General features: G+C 42.7%; 1 protein-coding gene across 2 annotated transcripts in view; it reads left to right on the plus strand.

Moving 5' to 3' along the window:
• LOC139556636 (kelch-like protein 29) overlaps positions 1–27,964 on the plus strand; it is a 325,217-nt gene that overhangs the window by 221,910 nt on the left and 75,343 nt on the right. For both annotated transcript variants that reach the window (XM_071370836.1, XM_071370835.1), the window contains exons 6-7: positions 13,401–13,539; positions 22,622–22,818. In XM_071370836.1, coding sequence (XP_071226937.1) covers positions 13,401–13,539; positions 22,622–22,818 — 336 coding nt within the window. The remainder of the gene's footprint in view (positions 1–13,400; positions 13,540–22,621; positions 22,819–27,964) is intronic.

Consider the following 27,964-nt stretch of genomic DNA (forward strand, 5'->3'; position numbering starts at 1 on the left):
CTATCTGCCTGAGTCACCGCATGTCCTGTTCCTAAATATATATGAGAGAGAGAGAGAGACGCTGATGTTGGCACGGGTGTTGGCAGGGGTTACAGTACCATACCTATAGTATAACGTTTGATATCAAATGCCAGTCAGGGGAAGGTTTGTGGGTGACTAAACCATACCTTTACTGTCCACTCACATGGAAATAAATAGTGTTTGATATAAAATGCCAGTGGGGTGAAGGTTATAACCGTGACTCAAATACCAAGACATGCTGCTGTTGTATCCCATGATATTTGGTGGGAAAACGTGTAGTATTCCTCACAGAGATATAAGATCACACTGTGTATGCCTAGGAAGTCTGTAAGAAAATGTTGCAACTCGCCAGGGTTAAAGCCATTTTCAGAGAATAGACCTAATTAAAGAAACATTACTCATTATTATGAATGAATGTATGAATCTATGTTTAATCTATCTATTAATCTATGTCTTTACAAAGGTGTACAGTATTCCTTTTATAGAAACTTCACACCATTATCCATATGCTGACAGACTCTGAAATGAAATGATCAAGCTCAATTAAATGTGTTTAATTAATCGCACGTGGTGTATTTTATTTATTTCATGCATTCTGCCGTTGTTCACCTCTGTGGCGCTATAGTATGGATGTGTTTGGGGTTAGTGGGCGCTTTGTGTACCATATGGTAATTAGTGTAAAACAGTAAGTTAGCATTTTAATTCAACCAGAGAATGAATACCGTTATAAACCCACTGTTCTAGTCAACCTCTCCTCCAAACATGGGTTATCTGCACTGGCCAGCACTTCCTCATCATAGCACCATTGTTAGGGATTTATTGCGTGCGTGTGTGACAATGCGTGTATGACATTGTAGAATGTGACTCACTCGCCCCCAGAGCGGTGGACAATAACATATCCTTGAATAACACTTCATAATCTGTAGTGGGTGCCTGTTTCCTACTGAATCGTCCTTGGTTTCGAAATGCTGTTTTGTTTTTAAGTGAAGGAGAGGACAGGGAGCCTGTTTGGAACCCTGGATAGTTTGCTCACGCTCCCGTTTTTTCTCTGTCCGAGAGTTCTGTTTACTGGGAAGGGATGGCTGCTCCTCTTCCCTTACTGGCCCTTACTGTCCCTTACTGTCCCTGAGTCCTGCTAATGAGCAGCAGGAGACTGGAACATGGCGACCGGTTGGACAGACGCGCGCGCACTGGTCATCCGGATTGCCGTTCATGACACCACTCTCTCCCAGGCTCCCTAACACAACAACAGGGCAAATGACATCCTGCCATGCTGTCACAGCAGCCCTACAGCTCCCACAGCTCTGTTTGTGTTCTTGTATGCTCTCAGACTATTCTTTTGTTTGTCTGTGTACAGTTAAGTGATAATGCCAGAGAAGCCGGTGTTTTGGAGGATATATTGGCACGGGTGTTGTTAGGCCCGAGATGAAGCCAAAGGCCAGGAAACCGTGCCAATATATCCTCCAAGCACTGGCTTCGAGGGCATTATCACTTTATACAACTGGGTACCAACATATTCAAATGATTTACATATATTTATACTTACTATTTTTACCCTTCCACAAGATATAGTTGCGACACAAATCTAGGTTTGCTACCCAAGGCGGCTGGTCGTTCGTTCTATCGGTTCGGTTACAAGAGACACAACCCAGTCATTAATTATTTTAGTTCTGTGTCTATGGACACGACCCAGTCGTTTGTTCAAAATGTTCTACTGGCTGGTAACGTCCTTATCCCTTGCTTGCTAGCTAGCCAACTACGGCTAATTTACAGTCACGTCAAACAGTGCAGCCAGAATAACAACAAAGTAGCTGCAATTCAATTCAAATTCTATTTGTCACATGCGCCGAATACAACAGGTGTAGACCTTACAGTGAAATGCTTACTTACAAACCCTTAAGCAACAATGCTTTAAGGTGTTTAGTCCCAGGGTCCTTAGCTTAGTGATGAGCTTTGAGGGCACTATGATGTTGAACACTGAGCTGTAGTCAATGAATAGCATTCTCACGTAGGTGTTCCTTTTGTCCTAGTTGGAAAGGGCAGTGTTGAGTGCAATAGAGATTGCATCATCTGTGGATCTGTTGGGGCGGTATGCAAATTGGAGTGGGTCTAGGGTTTCTGGGATAATGGTGTTGATGTGAACAGCACTTCATGGCTACAGACGTGAGTGCTACGGTTCGGTAGTCATTTAGGCAGGTTACCTTAGTGTTCTTGTGCACAGGGACTATGGTGGTCTGCTTGAAACATGTTGGTATTACAGACTCAGTCAGGGACAGGTTGAAAATGTCAGTGAAGACACATGCCAGTTGATCAGCACATGCTCAGAGGACACGTCCATCTGTTTTAAGCTGTTTTCTAGTGACATTTATTTGGATACATCTATAACAATGAGCTAATGATGTGCGATTTCACCTGGCATAGAAAATGTGCTCTCTCGTCAGGAAGATGTTGTTTAGAGGAGCTAGCCAACAAACACAGCTAACACAATCACTTCAAACTGAAGCTGGAAAGACTGCAAACTAGCTGCACTTTGTTTCATTCGACCTGTTTTCTATTGATAGTTATTTGTATATAGCCATAAAAACTATGCTTATTCATGATTTTGACAGGCTGAGAAAAGCTGCCTGCTTGTCTGTCTCATCCCGACTCCAAACTGTTTCAATTTGAATATTGAAACAAAGTTGCAAATGTCGGAAAGACAGACCGCAAGGTTTATACAAATCTCCGCTGTTGAAAACTGCATGTTAATCTAAAAGAAATGTGCGATAATGTCTAGGTGCTTTTTATAGCTGAGATCAAGTTTTTATAAATTGCCTGGCTGGGCTGACGAGACAGTGGATTGCGTGTCAGATGGAACAGAGTAAATAGGCATTTTAACATCATAGATTTAGCCGGTGGTAACTTGTGGAATAGACACCGGCTAGAATGCGGTTTTAACCAATCAGCATTCAGGATTAGACCCACCTGTTGTATAATAGGTCTGGCCCTGTGGCCCAAGGGTATGGTAGAAGAAAGGACAGGGTAGTGGCCAGCGGTTTGATGATTAGTCGACTCGTTGAATCAGGTGTGCCCCTCCTGGGCAACAACATTGTTTTTTTACACTGTTCTGTTAAGAAACACTGGGCAGTTGCGTGTGGTGCTGTCTACTATAATATACAAATATTATTTGGATCCCTCTCTATCTCTGTGTCTGTCTATTGGTGAAGGAAACAATAGCCCGCACCAGGTTCCATTTCACGGCTCCCAGGGGACACGGTTCCCTCTCTCTCGTTGCGACAGGGACAGTTACACAAGCCCACTGAGGATGAACGGCCAGCCTGGGCAGAGCAGAGCCGGGAATAACAACGTCCTCATCATGGACTATTCTCTAAGACAGTGGTACCACTAGAATCAGCGCAGCCATGGATTCCAGAGGGTTTTCGCGGATTTCTGCCCTCACACTGGATTATTTGCCTCGAATGGGTATGAATCAACTGACGAGATGTCGAGAAAGGAATGTACAAAAGATTCTGAAAGGTGTTTCGTACTAGTAAGAATAAGTGTTCGGGGTAACAATGTTGTCGCTACCTTGAAGTTGACACAACTTCACACAAGTTTTACATTCGTGTGCTGGGTCAGCCTACATGGATGTGGGCATGTTCCCGAATGAGAGTGAATACCTTTTCATGTTCGTTCACCAGCTGAAAGGAACACCTGGGCTGTGTGTCTGTAGTTAGAATACAAATAGGCTCTCAATCACCCACGACTCCTGTTTTCCAAGGGCATTTTTCCATACGGGTAGGCCTACATAGTTGTTGCAGTTATAGATCAACAGTAACAGTAATGTAAACGCTGTTTCTGACCTGCGCTAGGCTGTTAAGCTACCATGTTTGCTGCTACTGTTGTTCCGCCGTCATTACGTGGCGAGGTAGGCTAGGTTTTTCCCCCAAGTTGGTGGATTTAAATCCGCTCCATCGGGGCTGCTGTGTGACAGCCCGGCGGGGGGTGCAGCTGTCTGTCGTTCGGACTCACCTTTCAACCAGGGCCGATTGATCTTGTCTTTATGAATGAAGAACTATGGCGGTGTTTATTCTGCTTCGTGAAATACCCATCAGCTTCGTGGCAGTCGATTGGATACGGTGTGTCACGCTTAGAGACACTGGCACGTCCGGTGCAGTATAGCAGTTGTCTGAACACCTATTGTTGGCATGTCTTCAAAACCCCCCGTTTTAATACTTAATGGATCGGTCCACTACTGTCACAAGGGGATGGGTTGTCACGTTTAACTGCCAGTCAAGACGCCATTTTTATTATATCCATGGTTTGTCTGTTGTTTTCATGGGGCTTAATTAGTAACTTATTCTACTGTTAGCTAGCTAAATCCTTGAATATATATTTTTTTGTGGCTGATCTGTTTTTGAAATATAGTTTAATACCCACTGCCTTTTCTTTAAAATGGCCATATTTTTCCCCCAGATTTTGGTCATTGTGCTTTCGGTTAAATCCACTCTCTGTATGCCAGAGCCTTTTCCCATATTTTCTGTATACACAAAGAGCTTTTGGATGAGGCTCAGATTGGGAAAGCTTTGTGTGGTGTGAAAGGTCTTTGTGTGCATTTACAGTGACCTCTCTCTCTCTCCTCTGTTTGCCCGCCCTGCTGAGAGTTCTTCTTTGAGAACTTATTTCAGATTGGCCTGTCTATTGATACATTTCTCACAGGGTTTTTTTGTGCCAGAGAAGAGCCATTTTGACAAGTCTTTTGTTCGGCTCTCTCTGTCAGTTTCTCTAAATATATTAAAGATACTCCTGTTATTGCGTTTTCCCCCCCATTTGGCTGGAAGAAGTATTGATGTGGTCAATTTGTCATCCAGAGCATTCTCATTTGACCAAAACTCAGCACATGGCTAAATTCCCTTTATTTTAAATGCATGTTATTATCAATATCTATATTATTATAGTTAAACATATTATTATTGTCTTATGTGAACAATATTACATTTACATTTAAGTCATTTAGCAGACGCTCTTATCCAGAGCGACTTACAAATTGGAAAGTTCATACATATTCATCCTGGTCCCCCCGTGGGGAATGAACCCACAACCCTGGCATTGCAAGCGCCATGCTCTACCAACTGAGCCACACGGGACTATTATTGAAATACTTGTTAAATGAATTATAATAATACTTTATGCCCTGTTAATAAATGTTGATAATAATGCACATTCTATTTATTTGAATAACATGTCAGTAAACAGAGATTCCCAGTAAAGGAAGTTGCCAGATTTGGCTGTTTGGTCTTTGGGAAAGAAGCGTATTCACTGGTAGAACTGGTGCAAAATGGACACCTGAGGATGAAAGAGAATTAGCTTGAATCACACTGGTAGGACTCAGCCTCCTTCGCCTACATTTACGAGATGCAAATTCAGCAAGCACTACTTGAGTCCAGCCTAGTCATAGGCATGAAATGATTTACTCAATACTGAAAATTAAAATCCATGTAAAAATCCATGTAATTATTGTATGTTTATTGTAATTATGTTTCATGGTTTCTACTTTGAACTACATACGACTTTCACAATCAAACATACTGTATCGTCGCCGTTGATCATAGATTGCCCAATTTAATAATGAATCCGTTGTACAGATTTATGTTTAGTAAACTCATGATAAATACATTTCAAATGCCTATATTTTCATAAAGGGGCACCTTTATGCCCTTTGGAGACTTAAGTTAATATAATATAATGTTACAAATATATTTTCCATTTCCATTTGAAAGAGAATGTATTAATTGATCGTCCGTTATATTTCTTTGTGATGTATTTCAGCTTTGAAGTGCCACTGATGTGACCTTGACATCATTATTCCCCTAGTCTATTCCCCTAGTAGTTAAATTAATTTGATCAATCATGTAAAGTCTGGATTTAAAAAAAATATCTTGGCTAAAGTGCATTTTTTTGTAGGGGTGAAAATACAGTTAAGACTAATTTTGAATATGGAATGTAACAAACGTAGAGACCCGTTAATGGTAAACTAACAACATCTCTTAAGTTAATTTAGCAGTAACTTTATTTTATTCCCATAGTATTTTGATCCAATTAATATAATTTCACATTTTCTGGGAATTAAATACTTCTATTAATTTTTTTAAATAAAACAATTTTTCAAACATTTGTTTTACATCTATGCTGTCTCAACTCAAAGAGAACCAATCCTTTTTGTTGTATTGTTTTACAACTAAATGGAGTCCTTAGACAAGAAGGAGATACCGAGTGAGCCAGGGTCTCTTCAGATTGAACAGCATTAAGTGCATATATTATAGTAGCTAAAAAAGCGGCTAGTACTGGGGTCAGTATTGAGCTACTGAGCTGGATGTTGAGTTATTGATTAGCTAAAATAGTTATTTCAGGCTAATTAGAGTGGTAAAGGGATTGATTATAAATAGTGTGAACGAAAACAGCGACCAAAGGGTCAGACTGTGCACGTCCATTTTACTAGCAACACTTGAATGCATTAGACTTCTTGACTTATGTGAAATATCATCACGTTGCTCCAGGGATATTGGCAGTGTCTTTAATAGCCTAGTATTTTGAACTGCAATCAACAGAAGAGGAAGGAGTCTGAAATATATAAAAAAAAGTACAGTCTAAAGTCTATCAAAAATGCCTATTCTTTATTTATATTACAAAACGCATGGTGAAAAATAGATGTGATGTCAAATATATGTATAATATATGCTTGGGATATGCAATTTTTCTATATTTTCATAATTTGTATTATTTGAGACCACATGCTGGTAACGTACCGTATTAATTTGTACAGTACATCATCATTTTTTTAGATGTACTTTGTTGCAGTATTTGTAGATGTTTATTTATCTCATGGGCATCAAGAATTTTAAAGCCTGGTTAATTCAGAAACGGACTATACATTAGACTTATTTATTTATTTATTTTATTCCAGGATGGGCTACTTCATTGTTGTTTTGGTCACATAATTACTTGCTAGATTCATATGATTGTTTGTCCCTTCATTTACCCTTTATATAATGCCAGAGATTTAGTTTTGATTTAGTCTTTCATGTTGAACACAATTCATGTTAATTGATGTATTATGTGAGGAGTGACTAGAATTGATACTTGAATTAGAGTCAGGGATGCAGGTCAACGAGTATTTCAGCTAATTAACTGAAACTTTTACGTATCTGCCTGGCACCGTAAAGGAAAGTGTGAACTGTCACAAAGTTCAATGTAGTAAACACTTTTAGGATTATTTTCTCGAAATGCATGACTAATTTGTTTGCCATAAGGAAATACCAGTATTACGGGAAGGTTTGGCTTTGGCTATTAGAGCCGATGTGTGGTGAGCGGTCTGGTACAAAATGGCTGCCGTGCTTCACCCTGGTGGGTGCTGTTGCTACACATCTTTGGGGGATGGGGTACGTCTTGAGTCGAAATGTAACAGGTTCAGTGGCCCCTACTGTACATTAGATTGACTCTATGTAACCTTCCATTTGGTTTGGTTCTCCGATGGTTCCGTTATTACGAATCACATTTAATATGTGCAGCACAAACTGTGACATACATTTTTCGCTTCAGATGTAGAAAGGACATAAAATGGCTGTCTTTCAGAGAGACCCTTACGACCAAAAGATACAACCATAAAATGGCTCCGGATTTTGCCAGCCAATGGCATGCTCTGCCGTCTCTTCCCAGTAGCCAATCACACAACGATGCATAAGGATGCCTGTGTCTACGTCTGTACACAATACACAGAGTGCGCTAATTGGCTACTGTGAAGGGACATGGGCGCATTTTCCTGGGGCAATGTTATGGTCGTGTAGGGTTACTAGGGTGAGCAGCTGAATTGGCACACTGTCTACATGTTCCCATATTGCTCCCAGAGTTATAATGAAGCATGTTTCAGAAATCTCTGGAATGATGTGAAGAGTCTGTGGATATTCTGTTCTCCTTTCACGTTGTATTGTAAATGTACTATCGGTTTGTGAGATCTCTTTGTTCCCTTGAACCGTTCAGTGGAATTCAACAGAAGTACCAAAATCCTTATAGAATAATGATCCGTTATCAGTGTAATAGTGCACAGGTTTCCTCCTTCCTTTTCAACATTGTCTCCAGTATGTACGTATGTGTAGAAAAACGCCTAGATGTGCGTCTGATTTGGTCGTTGGGTAACGGAACCCGACAGCGTCGCCAGTCCCATTCTCCGCTAGTGTAGTGAAACAATGTGGTTATCTTTCTAGACCTCCGTGGTCATATTGAGTGCGACTCTCCTCCTCCACACTCCCTGTCGACAGAGAGGAGAAAGGAGACGCTGCGAGCCGTTTCACGCTCCCAGACATGATGGGTTGCTCTAGGGGAGTGCGGCGTGACCGTCCAAATATACCATTAGTACCTTTTCCATCAGCCATTCAGGTGTGTCCGTCCTGCACTCAGGGAGGGGGGTGCATTGTTTGCTGAAAAATATAGTTTCATTTCTCTTTCGCTCTCCATTCTCGTTCCTTTTGCCAGAATCTGAGTGTTGGGGTAAATGGGTGCCGTGCGCTGTGCTAAATTGAAGGTGAGAGCCATATCGGTCGCTGGAGACACACAATGCAAACTCCAATTACCATGTATTCACTATTCACAGTGGCCGCGGCACGCCACGCAGGCAGCACAGTAATCAGATAACTGCCCAACCGCCAAGGGCCAAGCAGCACTGGAGCGCCGTGTAGAGTAGTGTGTGAGAGTGGCAGAGAATGTGGAAGGGCAAGGCTAATGTTACATTTCTGTAGAGAGTGTTGTGCATGTACGATAGGAGACGAAATGAAGTGGCTCTTTGACATTGTCTGCAGTGCGTTACATGATTGTGCTCTTATCCCTTAGCCGAGTCTCTGTCTCTCACTCTGTCTCGATGTCTCTCTCTCGCTCTCTGTCTCAATGTCTCTTTGTCTCAGTCTCTCTATCTCCACTTGATTTGATATTGTTGTTCACCCAAATGATGCCAAGGCAGTTCATATCCCTCTGGGTTTTTTTTGCCAAATATTAGGCCTATTTATTGATTCATTACATTTTTTTCATTCTAGCATTGTATTCAGTGTGGTTAATGGTCAGACACGGGCACTTTCAGTCAGTTAATTCCTTGATGTGATACGTCTGACAAGGACGCTCTGCTTAGAGAGGGTTTTCCACATGCAGCCACCGAACGACTCCGTCTTGAATTGCTCTTATTTGTCATGCGGCTTAATACTGTATAATTTAGTTTGCTAAATTAATTTGCCAGTGAGCTGCTAGTGTCAGTCAAGAGAAAGTGGAAGCTAAATGAGGGAATATTTCCAGCCAAACAGTGTGGCTAATGTCAGAGCAGGTTAATTGAATCCTAGGCGTTCGAGTCGGAGTTGAGCTTACGGTAGGTAGACTGACTGAACGTTTCATGACTATTACACAAACTAAACTGCTTTACGTTTATTTTACAGTGGATCCAATTGCTCATCTGATTAGTCACGCATTAACGGGTAGATGGGGTTATGTAAGGCGTGCGTACACGCATGCAATTACAGACACGCATGTACGCACACACACACACACACACACACACACACACACACACACACACACACACACACACACACACACACACACACACACACACACACACACACACACACACACACACACACACACACACACACACACACACACACACACCTCCTCTGTTTTACAGCACATTTGAGACCAATAACGAGTTAGGATTGTACAGTAGCAGCCCATTGGTCCATGGCTAAGCTGGGATCATTTGGATGTTGGCTGGGTGTGTCAGGGCAGAGTTCAGTTTAATTCGTAGTACATGTCTGCAGGTCTGTGATGGTCCATTACGGCCGTCCACAGCTGAGGCTTTTGCAGCTTTGCAGATGCCACCTTGTGGATTTGAGTGTAGCACGAGGAGACATTGCCTGAGCTCTGCAGAGAGTTGGAGAAAAGCTGTGTACAGTCAACTGAAGGATGTGGCTCTATGTATATATTGCCCTTAACCACATATCTAGGATCAGATTACCCGAACCGCTAATAACTTTTACAAGAACGTCTTATCTTTTACAAGGGTACATGGAGTGTCAAGAATACAAAGATATCTGACCCTATTGGACCGACCAGGGTCCGGCTTTTACACTATTAAGGTACAGTGCTGATTGTTTCCTACTGTACAGTATTAAAGGTACAGTGCTGTCGATGGTTTCCTACTGTACAGTATTAAAGGTACAGTGCTGTTGATGGTTTCCTACTGTACAGTATTAAAGGTACAGTGCTGTTGATGGTTTCCTACTGTACAGTATTAAAGGTACAGTGCTGTTGATGGTTTCCAACTGTACAGTATCAAAGGTACAGTGCTGTTGATGGTTCCTACTGTACAGTATTAAAGGTACAGTGCTGATGATGGTTTCCTACTGTACAGTATTAAAGGTACAGTGCTGCCAATGGTTTCCTACTGTACAATATTAAAGGTACAGTGCTGATGGGTTCCTACTGTACAGTATTAAAGGTACAGTGCTGTTGATGGTTTCCTACTGTATAGTATCAAAGGTACAGTGCTGTTGATGATTTCCTACTGTACAGTATCAAAGGTACAGTGCTGTTGATGGTTTCCTACTGTACAGTATTAAAGGTACAGTGCTGTTGATGTTTTCCTACTGTACAGTATTAAAGGTACAGTGCTGTTGATGGTTTCCTACTGGACAGTATTAAAGGTACAGTGCTGACGATGGTTTACTACTGTACAGTATCAAAGGTACAGTGCTGTTGATGGTTTCCTACTGTACAGTATTAAAGGTACAGTGCTGATGGTTTCCTACTGTACAATATTAAAGGTACAGTGCTGATGGGTTCCTACTGTACAGTATTAAAGGTACAGTGCTGTTGATGGTTTCCTACTGTACAGTATTAAAGGTACAGTGATGTTGATGGTTTCCTACTGTACAGCATTAAAGGTACAGTGATGTTGACGGTTTCCTACTGTACAGCATTAAAGGTACAGTGATGTTGATGGTTTCCTACTGTACAGTATTAAAGGTAGTGCTGTCAATGGTTTCCTACTGTACAGTATTAAAGGTACAGTGCTGTTGATGGTTTCCTACTGTACAGTATTAAAGGTACAGTGCTGTCAATGGTTTCCTACTGTATAGTATTAAAGGTATAGTGCTGTTGCTGGTTTCCTACTGTATAGTATTAAAGGTACAGTGCTGTTGATGGTTTCCAACTGTACAGTATCAAAGGTACAGTGCTGTTGATGGTTTCCTACTGTACAGTATTAAAGGTACAGTGCTGTTGATGGTTTCCTACTGGACAGTATTAAAGGTACAGTGCTGTCGATGGTTTCCTACTGTACAGTATCAAAGGTACAGTGCTGTTGATGGTTTCCTACTGTACAGTATTAAAGGTACAGTGCTGTTGATGGTTTCCTACTGGACAGTATTAAAGGCACAGTGCTGTCGATGGTATCCTACTGTACACTATTAAAGGTACAGTGCTGTTGATGGTTTCCTACTGTACAGTATTAAAGGTACAGTGCTGTTGATGGTTTCCTACTGGACAGTATTAAAGGTACAGTGCTGCCGATGGTTTCATACTGTACAGTATTAAAGGTACAGTGCTGCCGATGGTTTCCTACTGTACAGTATTAAAGGTACAGTGCTGTCGATGGTTTCCAACTGTACAGTATTAAAGGTACAGTGCTGTTGATGGTTTCCTACTGTACAGTATTAAAGGTACAGTGCTGTTGATGGTGTCTTACTGTACAGTATTGAAGGTATAGTGCTGTTGATGGTTTCCTACTGTACAGTATCAAAGGTACAGTGCTGTCGATGGTTTCCTATTGTACAGTATCAAAGGTACAGTGCTGTTGATGGTTTCCTACTGTATAGTATTAAAGGTATAGTGCTGTTGATGGTTTCCTACTGTATAGTATTAAAGGTAGTGCTGTTGATGGTTTCCTACTGTATAGTATTAAAGGTATAGTGCTGTTGCTGGTTTCCTACTGTATAGTATTAAAGGTATAGTGCTGTTGATGGTTTCCTACTGTATAGTATTAAAGGCACAGTGCTGTTGATGGTTTCCTACTGTATAGTATTAAAGGTATAGTGCTGTTGATGGTTTCCTACTGTACAGTATTAAAGGTATAGTGCTGTTGATGGTTTCCTACTGTATAGTATTAAAGGTATAGTGCTGTTGATGGTTTCCTACTGTATAGTATTAAAGGTAGTGCTGTTGATCGTTTCCTACTGTATAGTATTAAAGGTATAGTGCTGTTGATGGTTTCCTACTGTATAGTATTAAAGGTATAGTGCTGTTGATGGTTTCCTACTGTACAGTATTAAAGGCACAGTGCTGTTGATGGTTTCCTACTGTATAGTATTAAAGGTATAGTGCTGTTGATGGTTTCCTACTGTTTAGTGTATTAAAGGTACAGTAATATCGATTGCCCTCTTTATATACTGTTACAGATGAAACGCTGGTCCCCTGCTGTCTCGTACACTCAGTGTCGCCTCATGGTGCCTCATTAAAACAATAGAAAAACCCTCTCCTCTAAACTCTGTCTCTACAGCAGGCCCTAGTCCTCTCGCTGACTTCCCCATACAGCTCAACAATGGGCCTGGTTTGCTCGATGCATATATTTACTAGGTTGCTTCTTCATGTTGCTGAGCGATATTTAGGAGATTTTTTGAGAGGATGACAAGCGTGTAGATGTTTTTTTCTTTCGTGTTTCTGGCTTGGACAGTGTTGTTTAATTCAGCGAGGTTCAATGGGTTAACGTGTCCAGGGTACGACGGAGGATGCTCCTGGTAAAATGCCCAAGAAATATGACTAACGATGAATAATGTCTCTTGTTTCTTTTCGACGCACGTTCATTTTAGTCGGTTCTACATTTGATTCAGTTCCTTTAGTTGAATTCATAGTAGTATGCAAATGTACACAAGCCACACTGTAGTCAAACAAGTGTCTTGTCTTTCATATGAATCCTAACCGTTGATATCAGCTGCATGCGCCTGTGAATACTCGTACACCTTCTAGACGGTTCTGCTTATAATCACTCCACTAACTCCTCAGTACAGAACTGTGGAACACCTGAGCTTGCTTATGTTGTTATACATGCACACGTTCCCCGCCTGTAACACTGAAATGTTTATGAAACTGTATGTATTTTCTCTTCTCTGCAATGTAACGAAGCTATTAAGCCTGACCGGTAATAATGTTTTTATAATCAGCCATTTCTATTGTTCCCCCTCTACTTCTAATTACCATGATATATTTCTATAATCATATTTGTGTGTATATATATATATTTAAAAAAAGAGCCAATTCTAATTCTAAAGCGGAATATGGCCTTGTCTTGTCTCTTCTTTGTTCTACAGAGATGTTGAAGGAGTTGAACCAACAGCGCAGAGCGAAAGAGTTTACAGACCTGAAAATAATTGTTGAAGGCAAAGAGTTTGAAGTCCACCAAAATGTTCTAGCTTCCTGCAGCCTTTATTTCAAGGACCTGGTGAAAAGGTTTGCCTTCCCCTCCCCCTCCCTCACCTGCTTTTGATCCAATCTGTTCTTTTCATAGGGTGCATTTGTGTGGCTTTTTTTTCTTCCCTCCCCCCCTCCCCCCCTTTTTCTCTCTTGCAGGTGTGTGAAGACTTTGGTTCCTATCACAGGGCCAGCAGCCTCCTTCTCCTCCCGCTCCAAATGAATGTACCTCTAAAACCATGGGACAGAAAAGGTCACCTGAGTCTTTACATTTTCCTTACCGTATAGAGACAAATAACTGCATTTCCATTTTGATGAGCAGAGAAAACGTTCAATGACTGGGGGGGGGGATTTTTTCAACACTCACCGACTGTAGGGGGCTTTCAACCAAATGAACAAAACTGTAGGTGACCATTAGTGCATTAAAAAAATGGGGACGCTTCAGAGTTGCAAACAAAGGAGAAAACAAACAGAGGCACATCTCTCACCACCACACTACTCTTTAGCCAATCACTATTTTCACAGGTTAACACCATTCTCCGTGTTTTCACTTGAAGTGGATCTGACTAGTTCCCCGTTAGTCTATCCCTCACATGTCTCTGGGCTGTTTCACAGGTTAACACCATTCTCCATGTTTTCACTTGAAGTGGATCTGACTAGTTCCCCGTTAGTCTATCCCTCACATGTCTCTGGGCTGTTTTGGTTCTATATCATGTGGGTGTGTTCGTGCAAGTGTGTATGCTGATGTGATTGGAGGTTAACCTGCCAGTGCTAGTATGTGTTCCTTGGTTGTTGTTGTGTTTGCGAAGTGTGTGTGTGTGTGTGTGTGTGGGGGGGGGGGGTTTCTTCAAGCTGAGCCAAAACCATCTCCTAGCGTCCTCACCCTGACTTCAGATTCTTGCAGGTGTCCCGGAACCAATGTTCTCTCGTCTCCTTGACATGTGTGTTTGTTCTCCTGTGCACCGCGCACAGACAGACAGACAGACAGACAAAAGACTAGAGAGAGAGAGAGAGACTGTACATTACAATAGGAAGCGCCAGTCTAAAATCTGAGGGAGGCTGCCTGCTAGTTGCCCTGCAGCCAAGCTGGCTCTATTGTGAGATCATCAGAGGGCGCCACGCTGCTTATCAGACATGGAGGCGAGCCAGCCAGGAGATGCTTTGTGTGTGTCACTCACATCAGCATGCACAATGCACAGGCCAGAAGAACACACTCTCTCACACACCCACACACACACACACACACACACACACACACACACACACACACACACACACACACACACACACACACACACACACACACACACAAAAACAAACAATTGTTCTTGCTGAATGGGGACGCGCACTGAGAGAATAGCGAGCACCAGCCCTTTCTCAACCACACCCTACTCATATTCACACACACAGTACATCACATCCACACGGCACACAGCCCACAACCTTCAGTTTGCTACAGACAGACTTGTGTTGGTGGAGCTGTCGATAGGATTCCCCTGTTTCTCTCCCTTATCTGAGCCAAAGTTAGGTTGTGCATAGAGAGTTTGGTCCTGCATAAAGAAAAAAGACTGGAGTGAGTTAGGTCCTGCATAGAGAAAAGGTCCCCAGAAAGTCACAAAGTCCCCATAGGAGTGGAAATCATTTGTATCAGGTTAGGTTAATCTGCCTGCCTGCATACATTCTTATATTGTACTTGCTTAATTTGGCTGCTTGATAGAGAAAATTCTCATTAAATGTATAATTTATTGTAAAATGACATTAATTTGTCATCCTAACGTGGGCCTTTCTCATCTAGATTAAATCCAAAATAGAATTTCTCATTTAACCGTACGGTTAGTGGTATATGCCATGAATATGGATGTTATACTAATCAATAATTGTATCACTTTTGGTTGGTATAATTATGAATCGCATAAGTTCAAGTTGTTATGCCGTTGTTGGAATTCATCACGGCATGTACAGTACAAATAGAACGATACGTGCCCTTGACTTCATAAGGCATGTGGCACCTCTCGGTTTTACTGGCGTGTTTACTGTCAAACACAACACAGAGAGAGGGAGGGCAGGAGAGAGACTGAGAAAAAAGCCATGCCGTTTTAGCTCCGGCTCTCTGAGGTGTTGCGCAGTCAGGTAGGGTGTCACTGAGTTGGTTAAAGAGAGAGAAAGAGAAACCAGAGAGAGAGAGAGCGCGACAGAGAGCGAGAGAGAAACCAGAGAGAGAGAGCGACAGAGAGAGAGAGAGCGACAGAGAGAGAGAGAGCGACAGAGAGAGAGAGAGCGACAGAGAGAGAGAGAGCGACAGAGAGAGAGAGAGAGAGCGACAGAGAGAGAGAGAGAGAGCGACAGAGAGAGAGAGAGAGAGAGAGAGAGAGAGAGAGCGACAGAGAGAGAGAGAGCGACAGAGAGAGAGAGAGAGAGAGAGAGAGAGCCAGAGAGAGAGAGAGCGCGACAGAGAGAGAGAGCGACAGAGAGAGAGAGAGCGACAGAGAGAGAGAGAGCGACAGAGAGAGAGAGAAACCAGAGAGCGAGAGAGAAACCAGAGAGAGAAAGCGACAGAGAGAGAGAGAGCAGAGAGAGAGAGCGACAGAGAGAGAGAGAGCGACAGAGAGAGAGAGAGAGCGACAGAGAGAGAGAGCGACAGAGAGAGAGAGAGCGACAGAGAGAGAGAGAGCGACAGAGAGAGAGAGAAACCAGAGAGAGAGAGAGAGAAACCAGAGAGAGAAAGAGAGCGAGAGATAAACCAGAGAGAGAGAGAAGAGAAGGTCCCCGCCAAGGGTCCTGTCATTGAGTTACAGCGTCGCTGTGCCATTCAGGTCACTCTCTAGCCGCCTGTGGAATTATGCTGATGCCACACACACATGCCCCGCACCGCGTCCAGATCTTTATGAGGTCGAATGAAAGAGAGAAACGCCCTCTTCACGCTCTCCCTGTGCTGCCCACTACCTCCCGCCATCGAGGTACTCACTGCTGTCGGGCCTCCCTGTCAGCGCCTCATAAACTACCACACCGTGTGTGTTCATGTGCGTTTGCGTACGTGCGTGTGTGTGTGAGGGGAGGTGCAGGCCTATATAACTCTGGTGTTATCCAGACAGCCAGCCTTCACTCAGAGAGAGAGTAGAGATGTAATATCAGAGGTTGAGCACCTCTTCCACACACACATATACACACACACACACACACAAGAAATGTAAGTCTAAATTGGAACATATGCCCAGATGGCGCTTCGTGAAGTGGCTAAGTGATGATGAAATGCTTGTTTACATTCAGGAAAGTCATTTTCATTTAGTAGGTTATGGTGTTTACTTTTTTAGTTAAGTAAATTGCAGAGCAATTTAGAAAATGGTTTTGAAATATATATTTTTTTATATGATTATATTTTAATCATTAAAGCTACAGTATGTGAGTTTGGGTGAGATTAGGTTTCTGTCGAACACTTTATTTGGATAGATGCTCTACATACTACCAGTAACATTTCAACTATCCACTAACCCTTGCCCTAACCTTTATTTTAAACCTAACCTTAACCTTAGCAAGCAGTTGCTTATCGACAGATAGTTTGTTCCATCTACAGGTGGAAAAACCGGACGATCCAAATAAATTGTGACCGTTTTCGGTATCATACCCAGGATGTAGTCCTAGCTGTTTCCTGTTGGCAGCATTTTAAGATATTCATAATTTTAAAAAATGGTGTCGATATTTAATGTATGTTATAAAACGCTAAATTATAGTCAGTTTGGTGAAAGGATCAGTAAAATTAGATTAGGATAGATGAGTATCAATTAATGATCACTAAAGATGAAACCATGACAGATGTTAACAATGTCCATACAGTTGAACTGGTGATGTATAACTGCAATCTCGTCAATTTTATGTAAATCATAAAAATCTGCCTTTTGTTAAATTTCCCACCCTTGTAGACTATAGTATTGTATTTCGATAAAATCTTAAAGAAACTCTATCTCCTGTCTGTCTGTCTGTCTGTCTGTCTGTCTGTCTGTCTGTCTGTCTGTCTGTCTGTCTGTCTGTCTGTCTGTCTGTCTGTCTGTCTGTCGGTCGTACAAGCCTGCAGAGTTGATGTATCTCCCTCCTCTTTCGCATTAAACTTGTCAGAAATTGCCAGTCGTCCCGACCCTGCTACCTGAATGATGTAACACGCCCGGCACTCACCCACCAAAAACCTATTACCTCCCCTTTAGAGGCTGCTGCTGCTCAGCCCAGGAAGACCACAGACCAACGATCACCCCCAGTAATTCCATTTTCCCCATCTGGAGTTTCAATAAGTATGCTCTGCACCCCCTTAATTTATGGGCACAGTGCATCTGGTGCAGCTCAGCGGCAGGGCCTAGTGTAAAGGCACACACTGTCTGAGCAGTCTCTCTCTTTCTTTCTGTTTTCATATGATTCTGTCTAGGGCTGTGATAATACCAGTATCGCAATATTTTTGCCATGCCAAAAAAGATAACCACGGCAGACCTAACTCTTTGGTCCCATAAAAACCTTCTGTGTGTAAAATAAATATACTGAACAATAGGCCCACCCACTTGGGAGCCAATCCCACCCAATGGGGAGCCAGGCCCAGCCAATCAGAATGTTGTATTTTTATTTTTTTACCACAAAAGACAGAAATACTCCTCAGAACGCTGCCCCCTGTCCCCTCGGACAATCCCGCAGGTGAAGGAGCTGGATGTGGAGGTCCTGGGCTGCTGTGGTTACACATGGTCTGTGGTTTTGAGGCTGGTTGGAGATACTACCAAATTCTCTGAAATGACATTGGATGTGGCTTATGGTAGAGAAATAAACATTGGATTCTCTGGCAACAGCTCTGGTGGACATTCCTGCAGTCATCATGCCAATTGCATGCTCCCTCAGAATTTGAGACCTCTGTGGCATTGTATTGTATGACAAAACTGCACATTTTAGAGTGGCCTTTTATTCTCCCCAGCACAAGGTGCACCTGTGTAATGACCTGTCAGGTGGATGGATTATCTTGACAAAGGCTAAAATGCTCACCAACAGGGATGTAAAGAAATTTGTGCACAACATTTGAGAGAAATACGCTTTTTGTGCGAATGGAACATTTCTGGGATCTTTTATTTCAGCTCATGAAACATAGGACCAACAATTTACATGTTGCGTTTATGTTTTGGTTCAGCGTAAATGTGACTCCAACATTAGAGCTGTTTTCTTAAAGAAGTATCACGATACTCGTATCGTCACAGCCCTAATTCTGACTGAGCCCGGGCAGAGTCTGTTATGAGTCGGAGAGGAGAAAGTCATACTAAAGCTTTTAGTCTTCCTTGTCAACATGTACTCTCTGGGTGGTAGAATCCTCCAGCTGAGATTCCAATAAACGCTTACTATTCCCCTACTACTGTCCTGTCAGTTAGACAGTATGCATTACCGTCTACCCAGCAGGTAAAACTGAAATGCATTGAAATAACACCATTACAAGCAGAATGACGTCATTTCAACCAGCTGTACTGTAAGCCGTATATTTGGTCACAGCAGTGGATAGCATACACAAACCTAGACTGCTCTGAAAGATCCTCTGATGAGTGTCGACAAATCTGAACAAGACTTCTATCCTCCTCATCCTCTGTCTCTACAGAAGGACTAGCCATAATAAAAATAGTCCAAAATCCTAATCCTTTTCTTTTGTCCAATTTTATTCTCTTATATAGCAGGGTTTACTCCACTCAGTGCTTCGCGCTTCAGACAAAAAACAGCAGTGTGTCCACAGGGTTGGGGTGTCGAAACACTAACTATAATCAGTTATGTTACCAGCTAAAATATTGTAATCAGATTACATATACTTTAAAAAATCTACATGATTACTTCTTGGGTTACATTTAAATTCAGAAAGGATGTTGGCAAAAAAAATACATTGACACCTTTCTGTTTTCTCAATGACATTCAAATTCAGCATTTAAAAAAAGGTGCAAGTGTGAGTTTGTTCCACCTGAGCGAGACTGACCACAAGTCAGAAACCACTATAAAGATGGATCCTTTTTTTGTCTTCTTTTAATGCCTCTTAAGGGGAAAGTAATCCAAAAGTAAGAAAGTAATCTGATTATGTTACTGAGTTTGGGGTAATCCAAAAGTTACGTTGCTGATTACAATTTTGGACAGGTAATTAGTAACTATAATGGATTACATTTAGAGTAACCTGTCCAGCTCAGGATATGATTCTGAACCGCAATGCCCACAATGTAATGGGTTAATTAACCTAACTATTAGCTGTGCCACTCTGCGGCCGCTCAAAACACACTCATGGTACCAGTGTACGTGCTGGGCCTCGTTGTGTGGCTCAGGGTTGTTACTGTACTTGTTAAACTTCAGGAGGGGTGTCTGAAGTGGCCCCCTCTTCTCATCTCATTTCCTTCATCTGCAATCATCTGAAAACACATTGTTGGACAGGGGAAAGCAATGTAGTGGATGCCCAGGTATTTGCTTGGAGAGGAAGCCACTTTTGACTATTGAGATGCAGCCATGGACCCATTACTGTCACTCTGCACACCTGGACGTGCCTCAATAAAGAGACGCAATAGCTAACCCACCTCACCCATTGTCATGAATGTAGCCTCAAAAAGCCTCCAATACAAACAAACAAACAAACAAACAAGCACAAACTAAACTCTAATTACATCGTCAAACGGGCAGGCACGCTATGTTAAATCCATGTTGGATTCATTATGGCTGGTGACAGAATAATAAAACAAGTAACATTTTAGTTTTCTCACACAAAAGTGGATGAGCTTGGATTCCTTTTGAGCACACAGAGTAAAAGGTCTGCGGGAATCAGGGTATTTCCCCAGCTGAAATTTGAGAAAACATGGTGAATGTGGTCCCTATAAGATAGTCCTTTTTGCACAAGGGACACATTTAGAGACCCTCTCTTTCTGCTCCCCCTTTCTGACCGTCTACGCTGAATGAAATACTCTTTCTTCGGGAAAAGAGTGGTGCGTTTTTCGTAAACAGATTCCTCTCTCAATTTCTCCCTCTTGTTTTACTCTCCCTTGCTCTCTCCCTTTCTATCCCTCTTTTGCATAAAAAAAACCAAGTCTGCAATCAGGCGCAGCAGTATAAACAGCCACCTCTGTGAGAAGAGGCGGAAAGACCATTTCCATAACAAAAACACTCAGGCAAAACAAATTGCCACTCGAGCCGATTCCCATTGCACTAATTGACCTGGTTGATGAGCATGCTCTTGTTTTATATATATATATATATATTTTTTTCCTTTTTCTTCTTCTTCCTCCCTTCCCCACCGTCGCTTAACCCTGGACTACACCCCCAACCTCCCCCTCCTCCCCCCTTTTATCTAGCTTTAGTACCGCCACAGCATAGGGCGGGAAGGCAATAACATAACAACACTATGGCTTTTTGCTTTGCAGGAGGAAAATAATAACCATCTTGGTCTTTCCAGCCTCCCTATGTCCATCTATGCAGAGACAGATCCCCATTGTCTTGTTTATTTTTGCGTTGTCCTTCTCCTCCCCTTCTCTCACCTCCTAAGATGGCTCAGTGACTACTAATGTCAACTACGTTCATATACAGGCATACAGGCTACTGGTGAATGTGGCAGCGAGCTGGGGGCAGAGGCTTTGGGCTTTGGGTTTAGGTGTGCTGGGGGGCAGGGGGGGGGGGGGGATCTCTTATTTAAAAGACCCAGGAACAGTCATGGACCCCGCCCCCAACCCCACCTAATCCCTCCCAACCCCCCTCTGAAGGATGGCTGCTGGTCCCTGTGGATGAACCAACCCTCTTCCTCTCATCCCCCCCCCCTCTCTCTCTCTCACTCTCTCTCCCTCTCCTTCCTCTTCACTCGAACCATCCTGTCCATGTGTCTGTGTCCGTCTGTCTGCATCCTGCATCAAAACTGTGTCTGACTGTATGCTCTGTAAAAGCTATTTTATCGACTCTAACGCCAACCCGGTAAGAGACAGTACCACTTGAAACAGACAGACACTGAGCATTATGCAGTGTAGCCAGTCCATATGAGCAACAGAAGGAGAATACACCCCATCCATCTCAATCGTTGGTAGTTTTCATATTGTAAATGTCCACAGCCCTCGGGGGAAGGACACTGTATCTCACACTGCATTCTGGGGCATTGATTCTGTTTATTTTGCCCTTGACTAGATTATGTTGTGTCACATGGGACATTCCGGCGTAGAGTTAGAACACATCAACTAATTACTGATCCTGATGATGTCACAATGCAGGCGGACTCTAACACAACCAATCGCCATAAGGCTGGGAGGACTACATTAACTAGAGATAGCCAACCCAGCACCACAGTATATGGCTATATGAATCTGATTTGTAGCATTGATATACAGCACACAGGATAGTCATACAGTATTGTAATAATAATAATATGTGTATTTTATGTAGCGCTTTTCATGACAAAACAGAATCTCAAAGTTGTTTTAAAAAAACACAGGACAAAAAGCACAAAAGCAAATCAAAGGATCTGGCAGATTCTTGGGAGACTGGCTTCAAGATTGTAGTATTGGGCGCAACAGTATTCTAGCCTTCAGACATACCACAGCTAACATAGCTTAAGGTCTTCCGTTACAATAACATTGACACATCAGACAGCTACAGTAACATACCTAGTGGTTTTCCAAACTGTCAGTGCATGTGTGGTTTCATCACCCCTTCCCATCTCTCTGTCATCTGTCTGCCATTAGCATGTATGCATCTTCTTGAATAACTATGCATACATGAGAACACACATGTCAAAGCATGCCTTTTTGGATATTAATTTGCCATGATGAAGACAAACAAATGACTTGTGCTCTCCTAATCCTTGTTTTGAGAGAACTGTTTTGTTTCAGATGGAGTACAAACTACCATAACTGTGTGCTGTTACAAACCCTAGTCGCTTACTGTAAAAACAATAGATCCCAAAAATAAATTCTCTACCTTTCTTTTACTTTGTATTCTATTGTATTGATTCTGCTATTTTTCCCTTGTTTTGTAAAGACCCAGGTTGTGTGTGTGCGAGTGTATGTGAGTATCTGTGTGTAGCTCTTGTCCTAGTTGTGTGTGTGTGTATGTGTGTGTGTGCGTCTCTTCGGTGTCTAACTCCCGTCTACCGTGGTTGGTTGGTCAGGTCGTCAGGGGAGACGAGGAGCGGGGAGAAGCTAGAGCTGCAGATGAGCGACATTGGAGCTGAGGTGTTGGAGCTGTTGCTGGAGTTTGTCTACACGGGCTCTCTGGTCATAGACTCCGCTAACGCCAAGACACTGCTCGAGGCCGCCAACAAGTTCCAATTCAACACCTTCTGCAAAGTCGGTGTGTCCTTCCTAGGTATGTACCTATGACATACAGTTGAAGTCGGAAGTTTACATACACCTTAGCCAAATGACTTTTAAACTCAGTTTTTCACAATTCCTGACATTTAATCCTCGTAAAAATTCCCTGTCTTTGGTCAGCGAGGATCACCACTTTATTTTAAGAATGTGAAATGTCCGAAAAAAGAGAATGATTTATTTCAGCTTTTATTTATGTCAGAAGTTTACATACACTCAATTAGTATCTGGTAGCATTGCCTTTAACTTGTTTAACTTGGGTCAAACGCTTCGGGTAGCCTTCCACAAGTTTCACGCAATAAGAATTTTGGCCCATTCCTCCTGACAGAGCTGGTGTAACTGAGTCAGGTTTGAAGGCCTCCTTGCTCGCACACACTTTTTCAGTTCTGCCCACACATTTTCTATAGGATTGAGGTCAGGGCTTTGTGATGGCCACTCCAATACTTTGACTTTGTTGTCCTTAAGCCATTTTGCCACAACTTTGGAAGTGTGCTTGGGGTCATTGTCCATTTGGAAGATCCATTTGCGACCAAGCTTTGACTACCTGACTGATGTCTTGAGATGTTGTTTCAATATATCCACATAATGTTCCATCCTCATGATGCCATCTATTTTGTGAAGTGCACCAGTCCCTCCTGCAGCAAAGTACCCCCACAACATGATGCTGCCACCCCCGCGCTTCACGGTTGGGATGGTGTTCTTCGGCTTGCAAGCTTCCCCCTTTTTCCTCCAAACGTAACGATGGTCATTATGGCCAAACAGTTCTATTTTTGTTTCATCAGACCAGAGGACATTTCTCCAAAAAGTACGATCTTTGTCCCATGTGCAGTTGCAAACCATAGTCTGGCTTTTTTATGGCGGTTTTGGAGCAGTGGCTTCTTCCTTGCTGAGCGGCCTTTCAGGTTATGTCGATATAGGACTCGTTTTACTGTGGATATAGATACTTTTGTACCTGTTTCCTCCAGCATCTTCACAAGGTCCTTTGCTGTTGTTCTGGGATTGATTTGCACTTTTCGCACCAAAGTACGTTCATCTCTTCGAGACAGAACGCGTCTCCTTCCTGAGCGGTATGACGGCTGCGTGGTCCCATGGTGTTTATGCTTGTGTGCTATTGTTTGTACAGATGAACGTGGTACCTTCAGGCATTTGGAAATTGCTCCCAAGGATGAACCAGACTTGTAGAGGTCTAAAAAAAAAAAGAAATCTGAGGTTTTGGCTAATTTTTTTCAATTTTTCCATGATGTCAAGCAAAGAGGCACTTAGTTTGAAGGTAGGCCTTGAAATACATCCACAGGTACACCTCAAATTGACTCAAATTATGTCAATTAGCCTATCAGAAGCTTCTGAAGCCATGACATAATTTTCTGATGTTTTCCAAGCTGTTTAAAGGCACAGTCAACTTAGTGTATGTAAACTTCTGACCCACTGGAATTATTATACAGTGAATTATAAGTGAAATAATCTGTCTGTAAACAATTGTTGGAAAAATTACTTGTCATGCACAAAGTAGATGTCCTAACCGACTTGCTAAAACAATAGTTTAATAAGAAATTTGTGGAGTGGTTGAAAAACAAGTTTTAATGCCTCCATCCTAAGTGTATGTAAACTTCTGACTTCAACTGTAGGGTGTGGGGGGATGTGGGTAAGTTGGTGTCTCATCACACTAAGCCTAAGTTTCTGTCTTTGGCACATATTCCCTCGCACCCTTTCTGACAGGTGTCCAAATTTAGCGTAAGTTCCCCCCCCGAAGTAAAAGAGAGAGACATAATTTTGCTCCCTATCTCGGTTTGTCTCTTGGTCTGTCTCTAGCTCTCTCTCTCTTCTCTCGGCCCTCAGGAGTTGGGAGGCGCCAGGACAAAAGGTCAGGGAACAATTGTCAGTTATATGTCAAATCCTCCAGCGTAAGCTATGATAGAACCCACAGACCGATCGATGCCTACACACGGTGGGGAGGAAGGGAGAGGATATGGGTCTTGGAAAAGGAGGTTGGGGGAGGGGTGTTTGGATGGGTGGCAGGGAAAGCCCCGGGGTCAACTGAGGAGCAAATGCGTACTCATGGGTTTAGGAGGTCAAGGGACTGGGAGACGGTAAATGTCAGATTATACCTACCATTTAATAGAGATGGTTGGGGAGATGTGGAGAGAGCTCTAAGACAAGGATAGGATGTCTGGCAATGGGATGAAAAAGGTCAGAGCAGTAAAAGGGAGGGGGAAGACAGTGAAAATAAATATCGATTTGTTTTTCACATTTCGTCCGACGATATGGACTTGTGAAAAACATGGAAACCGTCTGTAGTGTAGTTAAAGACTTCAATCTGAGAACATGATTCATGACATTTGAGCATGTTAGAATAGAGACATAATGCTGGTACAGTGTATAACCTTGGAACAAAGACATTGATATCATGTCAGGGATATTGAAGTTCGCAACAAATGTACTGAAGAGATGCAAAATAAATTAATTTTGGCCATGGTGCATTGAGTTCATCAGATTTTTTTAGTGTGACAAACACACCTCAACTTATTTAACATATTATTTTGTCCATCATATTAGAACAACTTCAAGTCACAAGAAATGAAACGTGGGAGGATTTACAACCGGATTTAAAATCCTTTACGGATTTATGGAACCTTCCAGAGCCTGGAATAAAACTCCTTTATTCACTATGTCTGCAATCTGCTTCACTGAGTTTATGAGATATTGCACACCATGCAACACGCACACACACACGCCATATAATAACAGATGGATACTGCACAGACTCTCTTAAAATATATATTTTTGTCACATACGCCGAATACAACCGGTATAGACCTTACAGTGAAATGTTTACTTACAAGCCCTTAACCAACAATGCAGTTCAAGAAATAGAGTTTAAAAAAGATTGACAAAATAAACTAAAGTAAAAAAAAATCTAATCAATCAAAAAGTAACACAGTACATTTACATAACAATAACGAGGCTATACTGTATACAGGGGGTACCGGTGCAGAGTCAATGTGCGAGGGTACAGGTTATTTGAGATCATTTGTAAGGTGACTATGCATAGATAATAAACAGTGAATATTAGCAGTGTTGTTCAGCAGTCTTATGTCTTGGGGGTAGAAGTTGTTAAGAAGCCTTTTGGTCCTAGACTTGGTGATCCGGTACCGCTTGCCAGGCGGTAGCAGAGAGAACAGTCTATGACTTAGGTGACTGGAGTCTTTGACAATTTTTTGGGCCTTCCTCTGACACCGCCTAGTATGTAGGTCCTGGATGTCAGGAAGCTTGGCCCCAGAGTGATGTACTGGGCCGTAGGCACTACCCTCTGTAGCACCTTACGGTCAGATGCCGAGCAGTTGCCATACCAGGCAGAGATGCAACTGGTCAGGATGCTCTCGATGGTGCAGCTGTAGAACGTTTTGAGGATATGGGGACCCATGCCAAATATTTTCAGTCTCCTGAGGGGGAAAAGGTGTTGTTGTGCCCTCTTCACAACTGTCCTGGTGTGTTTGGACCGTGATAGTTTGTTGGTGATGTGGACACCAAGGAACTTGAAACTCTCGACCCACTCCACTACAGCCCCGTCAATGTTAATGGGTGCCTGTTCAGCCCTCCACCTACTTTGTCTTGCTCACATTGAGAGAGAGATTGTTTTCCTGGCATCATACTGCCAGGGCTCTGACCTCCTCACTATAGGCTGCCTTGTCGGTGATCAGGCCTACTGGACCACTGTTGTGTCGTCAGCAAACTTAATGATGGTGTTGGAGTCATGCTTGGCCACGTACTGTAGTTGTGGGTGAACAGGGAGTACAGGAGGGGACTAAGCACGCACTCCTGAGGGGCCCCAGTGTTGAGGATCAGCGTGTCAGATGTGTTGTTGCCTACCCTTACCCCTTGGGGGCAGCCCATCAGGAAGTCCATTATCCAGTTGCAGAGGGAGGTGTTTAGTCCCCGGGTCCTTAGCTTAGTGATGAGCTTTGTGGGCACTATGGTGTTGAACGCTGAGCTGTAGTCAATGAACACATACGGGTTCCTCTTGTCCAGGTGGGAAAGGGCAGTGTGGAGTACTATTGAGATCAAACAAAATCAAATGTTATTTGTCACATGCGCCGAATACCACAGGTGTAGACCTTACAGTGAAATGCTTACTTACAAGCCCTTAACCGACAATGCAGTTTTAAGAAAAATACCGCCCCAAAAAATCTTTGCGTCATCTGTGAATCTGTTGGGGCAGTATGCGAATTGGATTGGGTCTAGGGTTTATGGCATGATGGTGTTGATGTGAGCCATGAACAGCCTTTCAAGCACTTCATGGATACCGACGTGAGTGTTACGGGGCGGTAATCATTTAGGCAGGTTACCTTCACTTTCTTGGTCACATGAACTATGGTGGTCTGTTTGAAACATGTAGGTATTACAGACTCGGCCAGGGAGAGGTTGAAAATGTCAGCGAAGACACCTGCCAGTTGTCTTCGCATGCTCTGAGTACACGTCCTGGTAATCCATCTGACCCCTCGGCTTTGTGAATGTTGACCTGTTTAAAGGTCTTGCTCACATCGGCTACGGAGAACGTGATCACACAGTCGTCTGGAACAGCTGGTGCTCTCATGCATGCTTCAGTGTTGCTTGCCTCAAAGAGAACATAAAAGGCATTTAGCTCGTCTGGTAGGCTTGTGTCACTGGGCAGCTCGCTCCGGTACTTTTACTGAAATGTTGATTAATGTGCACTGTCCTTGTAAAAAATAAACTCAAACTCAATAGCTTTCAAGCCCTGACACATCCGACGAGCGTCAGAGCCGGTGTCGTAGGATTCAATCTTAGTCCTGTATTGATGCTTTGCCTGTTTGATGGTTCATCTGAGGGCATAGCGGGATTTCTTATAAGCGTCAGATTATTGTCCCGCTCCTTGAAAGCGGCAGCTCTAGCCTTTAATTCGGTGCGGATGTTGCCTGTAATCCATGGCTTCTGGTTGGGAAATGTACAGTTGAAGTCGGAAGTTTACATACACTAAGTTGACTGTGCCTTTAAACAGCTTGGAACATTCCAGATAATATCATGGCTTTAGAAGCTTCTGATAGGCTAATTTACATCATTTGAGTCAATTGGAGGTGTACCTGTGGATGTATTTCAGGGCCTACCTTCAAACTCAGTGCCTCTTTGCT

This window comes from Salvelinus alpinus, chromosome 27 (genome assembly GCF_045679555.1).
Source record: "Salvelinus alpinus chromosome 27, SLU_Salpinus.1, whole genome shotgun sequence".
Taxonomy (NCBI): Eukaryota; Metazoa; Chordata; class Actinopteri; order Salmoniformes; family Salmonidae; genus Salvelinus; species Salvelinus alpinus.